The 16886-nt window shown below is 44.0% G+C and overlaps 1 protein-coding gene across 2 annotated transcripts in view; it reads right to left on the reverse strand.

Moving 5' to 3' along the window:
- Dock1 (dedicator of cytokinesis 1) overlaps positions 1 to 16886 on the reverse strand; it is a 411811-nt gene that overhangs the window by 259711 nt on the left and 135214 nt on the right. For both annotated transcript variants that reach the window (XM_090345612.1, XM_090345611.1), the window contains exon 25: positions 15887 to 15993. In XM_090345612.1, the coding sequence (XP_090201738.1) occupies positions 15887 to 15993 (107 nt within the window). The remainder of the gene's footprint in view (positions 1 to 15886; positions 15994 to 16886) is intronic.

Raw genomic sequence — 16886 nt, forward strand, 5'->3', positions numbered from 1 at the left:
CACACACATACACACACACACACACACACACACACACACACACACGCACAGTGGGTTCTTTCTGCACTTCTTTTCTCTTGCTATAAATGTCTTGATTTGCAACATTGAAATTATTATCTATTGTAACAATAACAACAACAAAAAAAACCCCAAAATATTCCAGTTGCATGTTTTCCATCTGCTACTGAGGGCAGCGAGCTCTGGGATAGACATGAATACACTGAGCCCTTCCCAGGGCTTGGAGATGGTGAAGGATGGAACTCAGGGGGCAGAAATGTCACTGGAAAAAGGAAGGCCAAATGAAGACATACTGGTGGGGAGGGTGAGGAAAAGGTCAGGGAAGGCATGGGCCTGCACTTGTTGTTCACATAGGAACACGCAACGAATGTCCAGGAAATAAAAGAAGAGAAGGAAATAGATGCAAATGGAGTTAGAGATGAAATGAAATTCCTAACAGCCTCTTCCAGTTGGGAAACCCAGGGGAACGACAGCATCCTCTGGTTTCTAACCCAGTTTGTTTCTAACACCAGCTCTGTATTTTGACACTAACTCAACCTGTGCCGCTTCCTTTAGAAATGCAAAGCATGAGAGAGGCAGCAGGGCTTGGCAACATTAAATAGATGTAGCTGAATTTTAGGATTGTACATTTTAGGATTTACAACATTAATGATACATAAAAGCATGTTTTGCATTAATGTTTCCTGAGTGGTTTTTATGTAAGGAGAGAAAAATGCATGCAACCTCAGTATGGTTCTTCTCAAGCATTCAGGAAGGCACACAGAGTTCTTGCAAAGACGAAGCTATAAGGAGACATGGGTGCGGAGGGGAAGGCAAGACAGGCAAAGAGCACAGGCAAGGAGAAGAGAAGGCTCAGAAATACCACATTCACCGAGCGCCAGTGGCTCATGCCTGTAATCCTAGCTGCTCTGGAGGCTGAGATCTAAGGATTACAGTTCAAACCCAGGCCAGGCAGAAAAGCCTATGAGACTACTTCCAATTAGCTCCCAGAAAACCTGAAGTGCTATGGCAGAGGGCAAGCCTTGAGAAAAAGAACTCAGGGACAAAGCCCAGACCCCAAGTTCAAGTACCATGTCCAAGTACCACGACTGTCACCACTCCCACCACCACCCCCCAAAAAAACAGAAAAAACAAACTTTTCAGATCCATGCTGTCCTTCTGGGCAGCTAATTACCAAGGTCTTGTATTCCATTTGCACTATTTCCTGGTAAAAAGATGAATCAAAATTCTGTGTTTCCTGAAAGAGTTTAGGCCAATGAATACATGAAGACATGGACATCCTAATATACTCGTTGACTTCACAGTGACAATCATCCATCCATGGGTACAAATAACATGTGAGACACTACAACAAAACCAAACAAAATGCAACAAAACTCAGAGCTGGCCATTCTTTCTCTGGTAGCCAGATGTCCTGGCCTCTCTCCACCCCTCCTGGCCCCATTTATCTGTCATGTTAGACAAGCATTCAGGGCCTGCACTGTTCTCATTTGTCAGGATGAGTCCAGGGTGAAGGAGGGGAGGCCTACATGTTCATCCTGACAGGAAACTGCCATCCAACATCACTGTCGACCTGACGAGAACACCCACGAGCCACCCAGTCCAAGGTCTGCGCTCGCTTCACCCATCTGTCATCCAGCTTCTTGTGACGAGAAACACACAAAGTTCAGTGGCCCTGTGTCATATCGGAAGACATTTCATTCACTCAGGCCCCAAGAAGGCAAAAGGGGAATTGGAGTAAGCATACTTTGGGAAAAGGAAACGAGACTGTGCAGGAAAGATCTCATAGAGCTCGATGTCTAACGTCTCACTATGAAAGACCCACATCCAACAGTCCAACAGCCCGTCCATCCAGAAACGCCCAAAGAAGCACAGGCCAGGAGCACCACGCCTCGAGCCAGGATACCCCGCAGACCTTGCAAGGAAGGACACAGTGCTCAAGCTACTAACGTGAAGAGGCCTCTGGGAACTACAGGTCGTTCTCATTGTCTCTGCCATCACCTATCACTGGGTCCCCAGACACTCGGTGAAGACCTTCAGAGGAAGAAAGGCAGCAGCAACCTGGCAGCCCACACTGAGGCTGTGAGGATGAAGCCTGTGTGAAGAGATGTTGCCTTCCAGTGGTCTACACTCCCCATGCCACACACACAAACTAAGGTGCAGGTATGCAGCTGGTGCCAAGTTCACGACCAGGTGACATACACTGTTTCAGTGTTTCAACAGAATATTGTAATTCAGCCTCGAGAAAGCAAATATTTCTTTGTTCTCTTTATCAGGAATAGCCTCAGAACATGAACCAAGACCAGGGAGAGAGGGGCTAGGGAGAGAAAGGGAGGGAGAGGGAGAGAGAGAGAGACAGAGAGAGAGAGACAGAGACAGAGACAGAGATAGATCAGAGACAGAGACAGAGGACATTCACAGGCTCAATGTGGAAGAGGGTTTTCTTTTCCTTGGAGGACAACTGTTTGTATTTCCTGTCTCCAGCAAATGACAGAAAGTCACGCCTGCTAAATGGAGAGGTGGCCCTGGGGTCCACAGCACCACAGGTTCATTCTTGGCAGCCACCTGAAGGACAAACACCTATCAACACCTCATTTTACTGGACGGTAACCAAGCCAATCTGAGCAACAGTGAACAGGTACCCATGCAGGTGCACGTCCGTGGCCCTGCTCGTGGGTATGCCCGTGAGATATGCTTTAATTTGCGATGACATGCATACAGTTCCAAACACAAAGCCCAGTCAGTTAAAAGCAGGTGGAGCACCTAGTCCTGTCCCTAGCCCTCAATAAACAGTGGTGGTTATAAAGAAGAATATGAAAAGTGTGTAGTAGACGCCCATCCTTTTCAACTGAAAAAGACACAAAATGAATGTCTTTGGAGTAGATCTACCCCTCACAGTAAGTAGCAACTCAACTGCCCTCCCCCCAAACCAGCACAACTATCTCAAGCCTCATTTTAGAAGGACTTCTAATTCTAGAATACACTGTACAGATCACCAAGTTTATCCAAGAAGGGGTGGGCCATAAGTAAGAACAGAATTCTCAAAGTTTATCTTGCATCAAGACAGGAAATCCAGAGTACTGAGAAAGGTAGGATATACAGATAGACACACAGACACCCCTGCATGTAAAAACAGACCAAGCTGCCCAGGAAAACCAGGAAGAGCCATCCCAGATATCTCAAGCCAGCATCTGCAGTGCATTTCCCAGCAGACAGAATGTCCTGTCTATATAATGATTTGCATGGATAGTCACATTAGATCCAAAGCTGATGGACAATGCAAACAGCAAAACAAACCAAAAAAGCCCCTATATTTTAAAAGAGAAATATAGTTTTTATAAACAACCCACACATAACCTTTGGGAAATTCTAGAACATATACTTGGCCACATGTCCAGTCATCTGGTTCACATGAGGAATGTTGGTATCCCAATATAAAGCAATACTAAAATCCCCAGGTGCACTCCTGTTTTACAGCTTGGCCTCTAGTTATTTAAACACTCTGGGCCTGGAATTTTCTTTTCACCTGAAGTTGAGACTGCTGATAGTTACCTATCCGGTCTATGCTGCTAACAACTTATGTGATTAGCAAGCAGAGAACGTCTCATACATGGAGGTAAGCCACGGGATCACACCTGAAATCCCAGCTACTCAGGGATCAGCTAGACTGAATCTCCAAACCAAACCAGCAAAAAGCTCAGCTGGAGATGTGGCTCAGAAGGTGGAATTTCAGGTAGGAAGTAGACAGAGCAAGTAAGTATAAGTACCATCAGCTAAAAGTACAGTAATAAATCCCAATATTTAACAACTCCACTACAGACACCAAAACCTGAAATTCAGCTGAGGTCACTAAAGAATGGGATTTTTCATTTTAATTAGCATATTACAAACTCTAATCTATAAAAGGATATATCCTTTAGCTTTATTGTAAACACCTGTTTGGAATGATATGAATGAAAATTGTATTAAATGATAAAAAATGGAAATCGAGAATCCTTCGTAAAAATTTTGCATTCAAATTGAGAGGTATTAACTGTGTAAACAAAAGCCACTGGATTTCACACCAGGACAGCAATTTTTCAGACTGAGTTTCCTAGTTCAGATAAAAATACAGTACTGACGTTCATTTCACTTTTGCTTCATGCTACTCTTAGTGTGGAGGCTGGGAAACCTAAATGCCATTGTGGTTTACATTCTGTTCCTGGTGGACCACACGGTCTCAGGAGGAGAGGAAGCAGACAGTGACTCACCCACGAGTTCTCACAACGAACTGGTAATGCCATACATCAAGACAACTGCTTCCTTCCAGCACACATGCCACACAGATGGGACTCCAGGACAGCCCAGTACCAGGCATCACCAACCCGCAGCACAGCAGCCATGCTGCAAGAATTCCCAGCCATCCTGGTTTGCTCTGCCTGGCACAGACAGCAAGCCAGGTAGCTTAGCACAGGCACCCAGGGGAAGAAACCAGCAACCCAGGGAAACGACAGTCCATATACATGGGCCAAGGACACCACAGGAGCCGCCTTCCACACCCCTTGTCCATGAGATCCACAAGGATTATGGACTCCAATCATTCAACATCTGCTCATCGCAGCTGCAAGGACTCAAACCAGGAGGATTAATGGCCCGGTAATAGGCACGGAGTAAGAAATATTAATCTTTATAAAAGGTATTCAACAGGCATCATCGGCTTATAAATGTCCAAGAAGAATATCCGTCTAACCCCATTACAGCTCTACATTAAAGTAAGATGCAAAAGTGAGAATGAATGTGTCCATTTAAAGCATTCATTTTTATGAACACTGAGTAATGTGCTTCTTAATTTTTAGTTTGGTCATATTAAACAAATGATCCATAAAGTGCATTTAATAACCTTGTGTGTGTGTTGCATCGAACTGAGAGCCAAAGTAACACTTTTAATGAGGATTAAACGGTGAGAGCTATATAAATGGGAAATGCATGGTATTCATCTTTTATAGACAATCATCCTACTCTTCTGCCATCCACGAGCCCTGTACCCATCTTTCAATATGCTCCCTCCATACAAGTCCCTAAGGGGCAGGGAGCCATGCGGCTCTAGAGGGAGCCACAGGAGCCATCTACTCATCTCTGCTTCGTACAGGTGAGGCAACTGGGTAGCTGCGGTCCGACACATCCAGCAATGCATTACGGAGCAGAAGCTGAGCCAGAATGACACTCCTGAGACCCACGCTGGAGTTCCTCGTGGAAACATGACCTATGCATGTGCACATGTGTGTAGACAAGTACCACTTGGGACACATTTACATGACAAATGCAATGGAATTTCCCCGAGTTGTTTAACGAAAGTTAGCAGTTCTAGGAGACTTTCCTATCATGCCACCACACTACATTATTTTCCTCACTGAACATTAGTTTTCTGATGGGGGAAATGGAATAAAACACAAAGGTGCTCCCACAGAACAGCCACGAGTCTGTGTGCTGACATGACCTAAAATACGGCGGTCCACAATTCCACCATGAGGTGCTCAGAGTAAAACCACCATGGCATCAAAGGTGGAACAGCCAGCAGAACCATGTCTTTTCCAACAGTCATTAGTCCTCGCAGAAAGGGAAAGATCGTCAAATGCATAGGAGGTATTTTCTGTCCTTACTTTGGAGATATTCTCCTTCAAAAAAGAGGTCAAAGTTCTATTGGTCTTGTAGGAAAGTTCTACTGGTTGTGTAGGAAAGTGTAAGATATCAGAAAACATGAAGAGAAAAATCAATGGAGAAACATGGAAATGAGCCCACAAGAAAAGATAGTAAAACTAAAGACAGGTTCTACTAGCTCACAACTATAACCCTAGGTACACAAGCGGATGAGATCAAGAGGATCACAGTACAAAGGCAACCTAGGCAAGAAAGTCTGAGAGACTTCATGTCTAAAATAACCACAAAAAAAGCTGGGTAGAAGGTATCATGCAAGTGTGATAAAACATTAGCCAAGTCATCTTATGAGCCTACTGCCCTGAATTCAAACTCTATTACTGGGATGAAAGAAGGAAAGGAAGTGGGGGGGGGGGAGAGAAAGAAAGAAAAACAAAGGAAGAGAGGAGAGGGAAGGGGTAGTAAGGAGAAAGGAGAGGAACTAGGAAAACAAAAATGAAATTGAAAGGAAGATAGTATGGGTAGAACTGTTTGTCCAAGTGGACAGAGTAGATGAGACAAGTTAGATCAGGCTTGGGAAGTTTGAGAAAAATTCTCTAGCCCTTCCAATGTGCAAGGAGAAACCTATCATATGGAAACTGAGCAAACAGAAAATACAGGGTGGTGAGAAAGCATGCATTTTTTTTTAACAAGGGAATACAGGTAGCCAAGAAGATAGATTTTTTAAAATATTTTTAATTTTATTGTGAGGGGAATATACAGAGGAGTTCCAGTTACATATGTAAGGTAGTGAGTGTCTTTTCAAACATTGTTACTCCCTTCCACTTTCCCTTTCCCCCAATCCCCATCCTATTTTTATTTCATTTGTTTGTTTTTAGAGCTGGTACTGAAATTGAGTTCAGGGATACCTGCATTTGCTCAGCTTGTTCACTCAAGGCTGGTACTTAACCACCAGAGTCATATATTTATTGCTATAGCTGCTTTTAATTAGTTAATCAAAAATAAGTGTTACACGAAGGTATGACAGTGTTTTGATAGAAAAAAAAAGAGTCACATAGATTTATCTACCCAGGATGGCTTTATACCATAGATCTTATCTCAGTCTTCTGAATAACTAGGATTGTATTTCCTACTTGTACTAACAAGGAGAGGTATTTGCTCAAAGTAAGTGATCAGCAGCATCTAGTATCCCAGCTTCTAGTACGGTACACGGAGGAAGATCACAATTTGTGGTCAGCCAAGTTAAAAAAAGTTTGTGGGACCTACCTTAGAAAACAGCAAGCATGATTCTATACTCTTATAATACCAGCAGTGCCAGAGGCAGAGGTAGTAGGATACCAGTCCAACTCTAGTTCAAAAGAATAAACAAAACCCTATCTAGAAAGCAAAGCAAATCAAAAAGGCATGCAGACATGGCTCAAGTGGCACAGCCCTTGCCTAGCAAGTGTAGGGCCAGAGTTCAAACCTCAGTACTGCCAAGAAAAAAAAAGAAAGGCTAGGCATTGGTGGCTCACACTTGTAATTCCAGCTACTCAGAACTGTGGTTCAAAGCCTACCGAGGCAGGAGAGTCCATGAGACTCTTGACTCCAATTAAACACCTGGAAACTGGAAGTGGAGCTGTGGCTCAATAGTGGAGCACTAGCCTTGAGCCAAAAAAAAAGCTCAGGAACAGCTCCCAGGCCCGGAATTCAAGTCCTACAACTGACAAAAGGAAGAAGGGGAGGGGAAGGGAGGGAAGGGAAGAGGAGAGAAGGGGAGAGAAGGGGAGAGAAGGGAGAAAGAAAAAGAAAAAGAGAGAAGAGGGGGGGAGGAGGGAGGAGGGGAGCCAAGGAGGCAGGCTGCAAACTGATCTTGAACACCAAGACAACAGCCATCTCAGAGGTGGGTATAGAACAGAGAATCAACGGAGAATAAATAAACTTTGACTGTTTGCTCTGCCAATTTGGCCATAGATAAGTATCTCCACCCAGAAAGAGAAGAGAAAAACTACTAAAACTCCATGAATATATAAACACAACCATAAGTATAAACCATACTGTTTTATTTATGTATGTGTTTATTTATTCATTTATTTGTATTCGATATAGTGCTGAAGCTAATTCAGTTTTCAGAACGTATTGCTCATGCATTGGGCATGAAACACTGGAAAAAGAGTGGGAGAAGCACAGTAAAACTCCATCCCCTAAATCAGCACGGGGTGGTGGACAGCTCTCCGCCTGGGATTCTGCATACAGACAAGGCTTCTTAGTTAACAGTGAAGTCCTTATCGGTAAATTGAGATAATTACTCTTTTCCAATTCTACATTTTTAAGCTGATGGCTCTGAAGACTCTCAGAGGAATGCAACAGTCCTGAGTGCAGGGTAGGTGATCAATAAATTATGAAGGGACTGAAATGGATATAATTAAGAAACTGAAATTGAGTTCACCCTCATAGATTCAATAAGCAATTTCTAAAAGCCCGCACTGTTTGAACAAATGGACTTTTCAAAAACACAAAGAATGAAAGATACTGAGAGAGATATACGGTCTGAGGGATGATATAAAAAAAAAGGAATACTGTATAAAAAATGTTCCTGTAGGCATGGAGATAAAAAATAAAATAAAACAGAAGAGAAATGATGTTTATATTCCACCATTATTTAAAGGAGTTATTCCTCAGGGTTCACAGCTGGCAACATTCATTAAAAGTCATCAACACAGCTATCTAATTAAAGAATTCCAGAATGCCGCGGAAGTGGTACATTAAATGACTGAAGCAAAATTAGCCCCAACCCCAATTTTTCTCCATGTACACATCCATCATGTGAACAAAACTATTTGAGAGTGACTCTGGTTTTCAGATCTATTTTCCACAGTAGAGAAGCTCTGGAAATATGATTTTGATTTGTTTATAGATGAAAAGCATTAAAAGATATATTTGATTATAGGTCTGTACAACACATGCAGCAGCTTTTCCTGTCCATGATATAAAGCAAAAGAAATTAACACAGGCAATTTTTAAAGATTCATATATTGTCCATTATTCCATCAACAGGTATAAAAAGAGGAATCTGAGTTCATTATCTCCCAGCAGATATTCAGGGCCTAGCCCTGAGACCCCAAAAGACTGCTGTAACTTATGTTCCACCACGAACAGAGTTTTACTCTGATGATCACTAGAAGATTCATTTGCCTTGAAAAGTAGAATGAAAAGAAAGGGGGAAAAAAACTCTTTAGGCCTTTATCATAAGAAGCTCTATATTATTCAAAAATGGAGACTGAATGTTACAAAGGCTGGAGGATACTATCAAAAGGAACCGATTTGGTACCACAAAGGATGGCCAAGGCTTGAGGGAAAGGCACATTTTCCAGTGTGATGCACCAAAGATTCCAATCAACCACCAGAAAAGCAACAGCACCAAGGCTTCCAGTGAATACAGGCTTACCAGAAATAACCCATTGGCAGCTAAATTCCTGCCTCACTCAGTGATAGACTTGCACTAAACTTCAGTCATAAAACCTTCAAAATCAGCCAATCTTACGCTCCATCCCAAAATAAAGAGGACATAAGGGTACATTTGTAGTAAGCCCTAAATTCAAATCCGCCAATTTTATGGGCCACTGTCAGTGTGGACATAGGAAAAAAAAATCACATCTTGTTCATTCAAGCAAGCTACTCAGAGCATGTGTTCCAACAGGATCCATGTGTTTATTCAAAGGTCTTGACTTTGAATAAAGTTGAGCTTTGAATAAAGTTGAGTCCATGATGCCTAAATGATAACTTGGTGCTGGTTGAGGTTAATCCATTGATGAACTTCATTCCAATTTCTGTGCCATTACAGTAAACGATGCTTTTTTGGGATAGGCATAAACCCTAACCCTTAGTCTTCCTGTGTTCAAATGAATCTCACTGAGGCTCTCTTGTTCTGTAATAGGATTTGAGCTTCACTTTCAGTATTTGTCAGAAATGTGGGCTGCCTCTGGGAGCAAAGTTACAAATGAACAAATGATGAAGCATCCACCTTTCCTTCTCTTTGTATCTGCTTTTGAAAATCTGCTCACTCTACACCACCAATTATATGCAAAAGCCATCTTGTGGTGCAATGCGTGTCTACTTAGCCAGCTTTCAAGTATTCAAGTCACATGGCGAGACCAGGCTCAGAAGCCATTACCACCCATTCACTGGCTCTCACGTGCAGCATGCTAACAAGGCAAAGGCCCTTCACCTGAGCAGAGGAGCATAAACCGGGCAGCCAAGGGAGCCGGGCACAGCAGACCAGGGAGCAGACTCGACGAACATGGCACATTCAGGAGCAGTGCCAGCTGCTGAGGCTTCTCATGCTAAGCAAACACTGTCAGTGGCTGGGACTGCTCCACAGATGTGGGAGAGATGGACAGGCCGAGCTCAATTCCTAATTGTAGAAGTGGGGTGATGGGTACGTGGCTATGCATTACAGCTTGCCTTCCCTCCACTTGTTAGAAGTCTTCCTTATTTTGCTCAAGAATGCTTGAATCTAGATGTTGATTTGGACTGAAAACATCCCCATCACATTCACAGAAACCTGCAGGACCAGGAAGTCAGAAGAAACCGAGGCAAACCCGGGTGCCCCCACCCCGGCATCCTGACACTCTCTGATGTCCCTCTCTTCCTGCTCTCCTTCTATTCGTCTCATCAAGGGCATCTGCAAGCTCTCACACATTTCAGCCTAGCAGAGTCACCTCGCTTAGCACAAGTGAAGGCGCCTGTGGGCAGGGCCATGTGAATTCTGTGCTGGCTCAGAGCACCCCAGACAGCTCTTTCACAGACACAGAGGAAGGCGAGTTTGAGGGGCCAGCAGTGGAACAAAGCAAGAGACACAAGGACCAAGGTTGGGGAGCTCTAATCTGGGAAAAGATAAGCAGAATCTAGGAAAGAAACCTAATAACTTCACAAGGTGATGTAGCAGCCACGAGCACCCACAGAGCACACAAAGTGCCTCTCAACAGAAGCCCTCAGAGGTGTGTGGTTTATGTGTCCAACCTTGGCACCCAGGACCCACACGGAGCTAGTGAGACATCTCTGGGTGCATAGGTGCATACGTGCATACATATTAACGTGTACACTGATAGAGGAAGGCAAAAACTCCCCCTGCCCTCACCCATGTGGATAGATGTCCTGCCATTGTTGAGCTGGGACAGATCAAAAAGAAGAAGATGGCTGGGCTTCTCTGTGGACGATGCGTGGTGGAGCCAGTATTTACTGGGGAATTATCCACCCAGACTAGAATCTGTTTGTTGTAGCAACAAACACCAGTGACATAACATCTGTTACACGCCTTAAAAGAGGAAAATAGGCTGCACACCAGAGGGAAACACAGTACTGGACAGGGGTCCAGACACAGGAAGATTTGGTTGATCACACAGGAGCGAATCCAGTGTCAGGATCCACTGCCCATTTCCACTGCAAGGGAATGCTGAAGCCCGAGAGTGGCCTTGGTATCAGAAGACCTGGTTCCAAGAAGAAAGTCACAATGGTCTATCACTGGTGGCAGCCACTTCAAATGCAACCAGAGGCTTTGTCAGGTCTGGTCTCTGTCACACCTATACCTCCCCCGTTCCCCCTCCCACATGCATGCTTCCCCAGTGCTGACCTTCTACTCCAGTGGGTGTACTGACTTTAGGACTATGATACATTTCCCCTTCCAGAAATCCAGTTCACATCTGATGACCTGAAGTCTGTACAGCAGACTCCTTTCCTCACACGGCACAGAGGGTGAGACCATCCACTCCTTACTGAACAGCTTAGATCTTTGCCAGCACTAATCACAATCCCTCACAAACAAGCTCTGTAATGTGCAGTTCCCTCTTGGGTATGAATCTATTGATATGGTTCCCACTATGCAGAAATTACAGCCCATTTTTAAGGATAGCAGAATCTATGCTTCCTTGACTGTAATCCTGAAGAGCTCCAAATACCAGTCTACTCTCAATTAGGCCAGTTTGATTCTGGGTGAAGAATGGTCACAGCCATGTCAGGGAAGCAGGGATCTTCCAGGAGGAGACAATGAAATCCACACTGAGAGACCTTAAAGGTTATACAACATCTGCATCCTTTGGCACCATTCTCTAGGGGTGAGCACCAGCGGTGCCACACGCAGCCTAACCTACTAAATTAAGTCCTAAAAGTCTAGACATAGGGAGAACTCATTTGACTCATTCCAACTGGGATCAGGAAACAGGACAAAGACAACTATATATTTTCTTACAAATTAACAAGCAGAAGGAAGTATGGAACACACAGCTATCATATCGCATTAGAAAATGGCTCCATTTTAAATATTTATACTAAGTACAGAACACTTGGCAAAAGTTATGGCATCTTTGTAAGAGCAGACCAACCAGAAGATGATAAATTGGTCCTGATACGAAGCTAAGACAGGTCTGAAGAAGCAGAGCTTGCAGTTGAGAAAAACTAGGGCCATGCTACTCTTACCAGAAAGACTCAAAACTCAAAGTCTAGAGAGGGCACCATTTTCAATTGGCCAAGCCATTCTGCAAGGATCCTAGATAGCCACTGCCTTTTCAGAAGTACATTTGGGCACCCAATCGTGGCTCAGATCACTGTTACTGGATCAGATGATTCTGGGGCTGCCTGCATATAAGATGAGGCTGTAAGCTAATTATGGTTCCCTAATCCCCTGTTATTTTCAATTCATATATTCCACACAAGCTTATTTACTGCACTATGGTTCATTAGTAAGATCAAAACTGAGTAAGCCAGTATCTCACCTCACAGATCCACCAAATTTAACAGGTATTCTCACAAGAAACAAAGGACCAGAGTCAACTCAATTACACCAGGACCTCATGACCATGCCAGATGACAAAGCTGAAGGAATGAGCACCAATCAACCTGAGTTTAGGGGCAACCAATAAAAATTCGGCACAGCCTGGCTAGCTCTACATGAACTCTTTCCAGCCAAAGAGACCACACCTGTATGTCAAGAGAATCCTTGGGGAAAGCAGGGACTGCACTCAGTGTGGGCCTAAAGGTACAATCTTGGAGACTGGCACCCAGCCCAGAGCCAGCACTCTGTACTCTCTGGACTAGGAGGCACAGTCATACCAGTCTGGAGAAAAATAGCTCAAGTGGGCGCAGAGCTAGAAACAATGGAGGCCACTGCAGGTCCAATAAGAAGCAAACACCAGATTCCAGGATGCTAGAGAATGAGAATTTTCAGTCAATATCATTCATGTATATGTTCTAAACAGCATAGAAAATCTATAAATCTTGGTGAAATGCTGTCAGTTATTACTCTTACCTTAAAAATTTTTTCCATAATAAAAAAATAACTAAATTTTATTTTGTCAACTGTACTCACCAAAATTTTTGACTATGGTTAGTCAAAGTGTTTTGCTATACACAGTTTTAATTCTTCTAAAAATACTTGAAATCAGCATCAGTAAAAAACACTATGAATTCCTGAATATAATGCTTGGGTCAAATTAAGGTCACTTTATAAATATACTGCATTGGCTTGATTATCTTCAGTAAAACTAATGTAGCTAAAAGGAAAAAATTATGTTTTTCAGTTCAGATTTTTATGGACTCTCTTTGGCTCCTAATGATTTTGTTCTCTTTCTTTTTAATCTCAATACCTGTGCAGAAGTATATGTCCTAAGATAATAATACAGCCTGTGCTTTAAGATGACACCTCTTAACCTGTAGGACAGAAAGAAAGTGAATAATGTAAATGGATTCTGGGAGAATTCTTACTAAAGTCCAGTCCCATGACAAATGCTATTTCTTCTTCCTCTGACAAGGCAGAAAGAATCTTGAATCAAGACCCCTGCCTCCTCCCGCCCCATTAACCACAACCATTCCCGGTGTGGGATAGACCAGCAACGACACACTGAGTTCTAGCTACAGGATGATTGCTCACCCAGGTTTTTACAGAAAACTCCTGATCAAAGGGGGCAATGTGAAAGAAATATGTCAAAACTAAAATGGAGTCTGTGGAGCTGATCTTACCAATCAAGTATGGAGGAGGAATTCCCGGGTAGAACGGTCCTGCAGCGATGATCAGAAGACTACAGACCTGTACCTCAACACTGCAACCTGGCGCACAGTGCTTCCCATGAGACATCTGCCCAGCAACCAGGGCGCTGAACCCATTTGGTACAAGTCAGGACGGCAAAGGATGATCTGACATAGGCCTCAGTCCCTTGGATTCAGCCTGTCGTTCTGAGATGGAACACACACTTCCCTGGCAATGCGTGAATCTTTTCTTTTCTTTTTTTTTTTTTGCTCGTCTTGGGGCTTGAACTCAGGGCCTGGGCACTGTCCTTGGACACTTTTTGTTCAAGGCTGGCACTCTACCACTTGAGCCACAGCACCACATCTGTTTTTTTCTGAGTATGTGGTACCAAGCAATCGAAACCAGGACTTCGTGCATGTTAGGCAAGCACTCTACCACTAGGCTATGCTTCTGGCCCAATTTTGTGAATCTGAAACATTCTCTTTGATTTTGCTGGGTGGGGGCTGTATGAGATTGAACAAGGACTTACGTAGACACTCTACAACTTAAGAAATATTCTCAAGCTATTTTTTTTTTTGGCTTAAGTCACTTGTTCAGATTTTTTTTTAAGTTACTCAATGTAAAGATGATGATGATGATGATGATGATGATGATGATGATGATGATGATGGTGGTGTGTGTACAGCTACAGGCACTGGCTGGCAGGGAGATGTAACACCAGCCATAGTTCTAGTAAGACCTAGCTATAAACCTTCTGTTGGCGCTGATTTCTCTGAGAAAAAGCCTTGTCAACACAGAGCAATACAGTCCCCACAAACCAGTCTGAGCACATGTTTAGAGTCCACTGTGTCCCCAGGCAGTGGGAAACACCTGGGCTGCAAGCAAACCAAGCCTCAGCCTCAAGAGAAACATGTGGGCAGTCAGAGACGAATGGCTCCTTATATGTATCTGTTTATTTTCTTCTGGTAGTATTGGGACTTGCAGGCAGGGCCTGAGAGATGTCCCTTAGCTTTTTTGCTCAATGCTAGCACTCTATGATTTGAGCTCTACTCTTGGCTTTTTTCTGGTTAATTGGACTTAAGAGTCTCATGGTCTTTCCTGCTCATGTTGGCTTCCAACTATGATTCTCAGAGTTTAGCCTCCTGTGTAGCTAGGATTTTATTTTCCTAATGGTACGTTCAGATTCTTATGCCTTAAGTCCTAGATTGTGAGAATCTTAATTTTCTTTTGGAAAAGCAAGAAATAGGCCTCTGAGGCAAGGAAGCATCAGTATGGCAACTTTGGAAGCTACCAGGTTCCTGGGTTGCTCTTTCTCTACAGAGCTTCCTCCCACCAGAAGAAGCCTGGGCATGTCAGCAACAAGTGTACATTCCAGTTAACTAACTTAATTCAAGGAAGGAGATTAAAACCAGCCAGTAGACCCATCCAAAAGCCCAGGCGACACGAGGGACCAGGCTGGGCACAGCCTCCCACCCAGGATGCTTCCCGACCAAAGCAGCACGAGGAACTCCTAGCAGCACCATGCCTGATAACAGAAGGGCATGAAGGGAGAGACCCCCGGCCCACACATAGGTGGAGGAGACTACACCGACAGCACCCAGCCACAATGTCATTCCACATGGAGCAGAAAACTAAGAAGGCTGGGGAATTACACAAAGGTTTCAAGCTTTCAATAAGATTGCCTGACAGGTGTAAAATATTAATTCAATCTGTCCAAATAGAGAGGGCATGATTAATGAAAAGGGTAGGGAGATAATAGAGGGAAATACTGGACGATCCCTGGGATGAATGGCTTTGGAGTCATTACCATCTGTATTGTCCTGAGAAGCTCTGGAAAACCCTGTCAAGGCACACCAACTTCCTGAGAGGGCGGAACCCTTCCTGGTACAGTTCAAGAAAACTTGAGGTTTTTTTTTTTCATTGCAATCATCTTGATGGCAGGAACTGATTGCCTCCCCAGGAGAGACAATCACACACTTTAAGGGCGACAATGTATGCTGATTGGACCAGGGCTCAGGTGCTGCACTTAAATTACAAACCACAAGCTTGTGCCTCTCTTTGTCAATGATCTATTACCTACCTCACAGGTCAATTATGATTCTCTTGCAGGGGGCCATGTCCCTGTCTGGTGAGGGAGCTGTTCTGGCTCCACCCCTGGGGGGTGAGCAGGAGAGGGATCACTCCTGCACACAACCAACAATGGGACAATTTAATCGTCCTCCGAGTTCCACTCACCATGCTGTGTGAAGAGGTCACTGTGAACGATTTCGATCAGACAGTAGAGCTTCTGGACGGTGAGCAAGCCCGTGGGGACATTGAGGATAAAGTCGGTGAACATCTTGCTACAAGGAAAACCCAAATGGAAAGATTCAGACTCATGCATGCAGAATGCAAGGCCCTGACAAGGCACCACTCAAGGCTAACGAACTCCATGGGGGAGGGGGACCTCTACAGTACCACCCCAAATCCCACTCCAAAAGAGGTTTTTTTTGTACTTCATGATCTGATTTTTTTACTTCATAATCACTAAAATAGCTATATATCTCTTCAAGGAGAGGCAATAACAAGTGTTGATAAGTCCTTCCACTGGGCTGAGAGTGTAAACAGTGCAGACACTGTAGAAAGCAGTCAAGCACATCTGCAAAAACTTACACACAGTTACTCTATGACCCAGCAGTTCTACTTCTTGGAAAGGAGGGAGGGAAAGAATGAAGGAACAAGGGAAAAGTGGCAGGCAGGAGAAAAGGAAAGGGGGAGAGGGGAGGGAAGGAGGGAAGGAAGGAGTGAAGGAAGGAAGGAGGGAAGGAAGGAGGGAGGGAAGGAGGGAGGGACAGAGGGAGGGACAGAGGGAGAGACGGAGGGAGGGACGGAGGGAAGGAGAGAGGGAGAGAGGGAGAGAAGTAGAAGAGGGAGAGAGGGAGAGGGGGGAGAGAGAGGGAGGGGATGGTAAAAGGGAGGGGAGGAAGGATGGGAGGATGATGCTAAAAGTTAGGAGAGAAAAAGAAAAGATATGACTCCATATACACATAAAGTTGTACATGACAATGTAACATGATTCATAGCACTCAAAAGGCACTGACATCCATCAACGGTTGAATGGCAAAACCAAATGCCATATAACCAATCCCTTGGCCCATCCAAAGAGAAGAGGGGTCCTGAACCTTGCCACAACACCCATGAGCATTGAAAACACAATAAGTAAAGGCTGAGCACGGCTGACTCCATTTATATGAAA

This window comes from Megascapheus bottae, chromosome 15 (genome assembly GCF_031878675.1).
Source record: "Megascapheus bottae isolate mThoBot1 chromosome 15, mThoBot2.hap1, whole genome shotgun sequence".
In the NCBI taxonomy this organism is placed as follows: Eukaryota; Metazoa; Chordata; class Mammalia; order Rodentia; family Geomyidae; genus Megascapheus; species Megascapheus bottae.